Source organism: Buceros rhinoceros, unplaced genomic scaffold (assembly GCF_000710305.1).
Source record: "Buceros rhinoceros silvestris isolate BGI_N320 unplaced genomic scaffold, ASM71030v1 scaffold39058, whole genome shotgun sequence".
NCBI lineage: Eukaryota > Metazoa > Chordata > Aves > Bucerotiformes > Bucerotidae > Buceros > Buceros rhinoceros.
In genome coordinates this window covers 6,511-11,007 of record NW_010428391.1, presented here as the reverse complement: position 1 = coordinate 11,007, position 4,497 = coordinate 6,511, and the positions used below count along the sequence as shown (strand labels likewise).

The 4,497-nt window shown below is 45.1% G+C and overlaps 1 protein-coding gene across 1 annotated transcript in view; it reads right to left on the bottom strand.

The window, feature by feature from the left end:
- Positions 1-3,996, bottom strand: part of MEOX1 (mesenchyme homeobox 1) — a 5,952-nt gene extending 1,956 nt beyond the window's left edge. Inside the window, exon 1 of the mRNA XM_010142231.1 lies at positions 3,546-3,996. Coding sequence (XP_010140533.1) covers positions 3,546-3,996 — 451 coding nt within the window. The remainder of the gene's footprint in view (positions 1-3,545) is intronic.
- Between the last annotated feature and the right edge of the window lie 501 nt (positions 3,997-4,497).

Here is a 4,497-nt window from a genome sequence, read left to right as displayed (position 1 = left end):
TTCCCTACTTTCCCCCGTTTTCCCCTTTGTTAACTTTTTTTTTCTTTTCATTTTTTTCCTTTTTTTTTCACCGGGTGCTTGTGAAGAATATTCCAGCGATGCAAGGAAAAAATAATTTCTTTCAGTGACCAAAGCACAAAGTGCCAGTCTTTCAGGGAGTCAGTTTTACAAGTTCCTAGACTCTTTCTCCACTCTTGCTCCCGTGCTTGGCTAGATTCCCTGAACTGAAGATGCTGGTAGGTTTTTTGTTACCTTGAGGATTAATTACTTAATTTTTTGCTCTGTGCAATGAAGTTCCATGTGTCCTAACACAATATTTCTACACAGAAATAATATATAAAATGGTAGCAATGAACATGACACATGGCATCATCTTCTAGATGTCGCTTTGGTAATAAAGCTGGAAAAATCTGTCAGGTGTGGCTGTAGGCTTCGTGATTGACCTGATTTTAACTCTGTTCATCAGAAATGGAGAAATCAAACGTAACTCCGTTAGGGATAAGGTGCACAGGGACCAGTGGATCACAAGTGCAGCTGTGCTGCTCTCCATTTCAAGCTTTCATCTGTTCTTGCTACTTATACTTCAAAAATCCCCAAATAAAGTTGGGGAAATACGAAAACAAACCTCCAGAAGTTTCTCCCTTTGCTTTTGCCCATAGTTGTACAACCCCCTTCACGCTCATCTCTTACTGAACAAACGCATCTTTATCTTTTTCCCAAAGGCTAACAAATGCGGCTTTTGAAAGAGTGGTGGGGAAGAAGGGCTTGAAGTGTGGATCCGCTGCTGGGAGCTTTGCCAACAGCTTCTGGCAACCTTGGTCTCAAGGGTCTTGGAGCCCTGGGTCTCTGCTGCCCTGGCACACGTCTGGAGGGGTGAAGCGTCTCTCCAATTCCAATAACACACCGCAGGAACTAAAGCCACGTCTGTCAAACCAACCAGGAACAAAACCAGCGAATACAAGCTGGATAGAGGTGTGAGCTCTCTGCGTAGCCCGGTGAGAAGGACATCCTTTCCAAGGGGCAGGTTCGCCAGCCTTCGACCCTGTGCGAGTAACTCTGAAGGGCTGAGGATTTCTGGAAGCAGAGCAGGATGTGCAGCCTGGATGCTGTCATCAAGGTTATGTGCCACGTGGTGGTGTGTAGTTATTCATAGCTGGAGGTTTTGTGATATTCCGAAAGTGGAAATTGGGCCTAATTACTTCAGAGCTTTGACAACAGAATGTGGAAAATGGCAAATGTTGTGTGAAAGGACAAATTGGCTTGGAAAGATTTTCCTACTGTACTGCCAGATTTTGGGGGGAAAAAAAAAAAAGCTGCATCTCTGCCATGAAGATGTATACTTCCAGGATCCCAGCGAGTTTCATTGTGTGGTTGAACTGAACGTCTTCCCTCCCCCAGGGCTGCAGCGAGATGTGTGTAAAGAACACGAATGGTACCTGTTCCTATGTTATAAAGTTTCCAAACCAAAAATCTGTGTCAGGCATTAATACACACACACGTGTATGAAGAGGTAACCTGTTCCCTGCCAAACAATGGACCAAAGGCAGCATTTGGAGCTGGTCAGCAGAAGTCATCTTTGCTTTGTGCTTACAACCAACATAACTGGGCTGGAATCTGGTCTCACTGTCCCTCCCTGGATTAAACTGCTCTACCAGCAATAGCCAGTACACGATGCTGTGGATCTGCGCTGTGCAGAGGCAGGATTTTGGCACCGCAGAGGGTACTTCTGTTGCTCGGAGAGCAGCTTAGACACAGAAGTGTGGGGGTTGCTAACGCCTGTATGTGGAGGATCCTACCTGCTTGTCAGGTATTTGTGATGATACACCAGATCAACGCACCCAGTGTTTCTTATTCTGCAAACTACTGTCCTTGTCTGCAATTTTCCCTCAGTAGAAGAAAGTAAAACAAAAATATGAAGCATCTGCACTATGTTACTAAAGGCTTTGAGGGCATATTTATTTGAAGTGGCTAAATCAACCAGTAAGACACTGATAGATTTTGTTGTTATGGAACATAAAATGCTGAAAGCAGGAACAGGGGCCAAGAAAAGTGATTTCATAAACAGCGGATTCATTTGGCAGCTGATGATGAAGTACCCAGAAGCTACTCCAGTGTGCATCTCACGGAATGTTGCTCGATGGGGGTGCATACGGAGGGCTATGACACCTGACGTCTGCACCCAGACCGCTTTAAACTGAGCTGGGACTTGCCTGTACTTTGCTTTTCAGCCCTTCTCAGGTTATCTGCTTCTACCTGCTGCTATTTACTCTTACCTAATGCCACCATAACTGTAAATGGAATTGCAAGCTTAGAAAATCCTCTTTGCTGGTAAGACTGAGAAAGGTTGGCAGGAGGGAATTCAGCTAAGCTCTACACATTTTAACACAAAGTTTTCAAAAATTATTCAGTGAGAGACATTGTATGTCTGATGTTGTTAAGGGAGCCATTACGCACTGTTTTCACATCCTCGTTTCTCCTGCAGCCTCACTAACATACTGTATCGTGTCGTTCACATACAGTAAAGCTGCCTGAATTCCACTGTGTGCTGCGTTCCTACTGCTGGAGATCTGAGGACTTCAGCGGCATAATAACACAAGCACTGCTGAGGACAGGTCAGACAGAGATTTCATCGAAATTTCCTTTGAAAATGTTAATGGCTGTGGCTTGGGGCTGGGCAGCAGAGGCAGCTGTGAAAGCTAACACTAGGCTCACCTCTGTCGCCAGGTCATTTGGGGAGCGTGTGAAGTCACGACTGGATATGGCATCTAAATTCCTAAAGTCTGTAGAGAAGGGAAGGGGGGGGTGTTTATCCATAAGTACTTGTAGTAGGTGCCACTGTTGTTATTGCCATAACAAAGCCAGTCTTTAAATGTTTCTAATACATCCGTTCTTCAAAGAAAACTTTAAAAATTTACAAGCCTTTTCACTATTTTTGCACCATTCTGCTTATTTGTCTGAGAAATATGCTCACTTTAGACTTTTCTCAGAATACTCTGCAAAGAGTCATGTTCCAAGATCTTCGCCGTGAATCTTGTAATAACTAGGGTCTTCACGAGAACAAAAGGGTTTTGCACGCACTAGTACAAATCATAGTAATGCTGGATCTATATTGCAGTTCAGGCAGAATTGTGGTGGATAAGGCACCAACTAAGAGAAAATAGTGTCTTCTGTAGTTTTGTCTTCAAATGATTCCCAAATGTTTTTCTTTACTAGCCCAGTCTCTGAAGAGAAGGATCTGGGTGCCTAGATTTTTCTAAAGAATTCAAGGAAAATTCTCAACAGGAGAGAAAAGACTTATGTTCCACTTAGAACAAACAATCAGAACGTGATATGTCCAGCTGCATTTCTAGAACTGCTGTAAAAGTGAAAGAAATCACAATAAAATTGCTCATAGACATTCTCCCCATTTGTTTTATTTTGTCTGGGGACAGGAGGAAGGAAAAGCTTGCAGGAGGGATATCAAATAATTTCCTGATTCCTAATCTTACAGGTGCTCTCACTCTATAGCCTGTTCTGCCCCACAACCCTGATCTCATATCACCTACCTGAGTTTTCTTTTTTCCTTTGGGATGACTTTTTCTCGCCCTCATTTATCGCGTTTACTGGTACCTCATCATCTTCATTCATACGCACTGTCGCGCTCACGGGATTCGGGCTGCTGCCTTCTGACTCCCGGGAACCCAAGGCCAGTCCTGGATTTGGTCGTCTTCTGGCCTCAGTTGCTGCAAATTGCCAGTCAGAGGGTGGGAAAGAGGGATGCTGCTCCACAAGCGCCCGCTCCTCACGTGGGAAGCCGTGGGGACCAGTCACCAGGCAGGAGGCTGAAAAATCAGAGTAAGTAGCAAAATCTGGTTTCTGATGAAAGGAGAAGGGCGCTGACGGGTAGTGGCTCAGCCCGGAAACAGCGGTGACATCGGCATGAGCGCTCCGCAGACACCCCCAAAGCGGGGCAGGAGGTTGTGGGCTGCGCATGCAGCTGCTGCCGGTGGGATCCATTTGCTTCCAATCCCGTCCACGCTCCAGGGTTCGTGACTGGTTATAGCTCAGGCTTCAAACTCAGAAGAGGAGCAGAGGGGAAATCTTCCAGATTTTACAGAATAGATTTCCTCTCTAAGCCACAGTTTGTTTGTAGGTTTTAGGCTGTTGCAGATTTGTCACTTCGGGAACTCTTCTAAATGTCTTCATTGTCCCGACTGGAAACCGGTAAGCAGGTCTGTGCAGCCATCGCCCCAGATTTCTTCCCAAGGCCTGGAGCTCGCTTGCTTGTGAAGTGCTGGACATGAGCGAAACACTTTTTAAATACTGTGCTGGGGAGAGAGTGACAAGTTTGTGAAGTGAAATGTGAGAGAGGGGAGGGAGGGGTTAACGTACACACACTCAGTCCCTCCAACCAAAGCAAAGCAGGCAGCTATTAATCATCCGAAACCTTATATGCACATCTAATGGGATTTGCAGATGTAGCCTTTTAAAGGAACAATGTCTATATTTTTTTTTTTT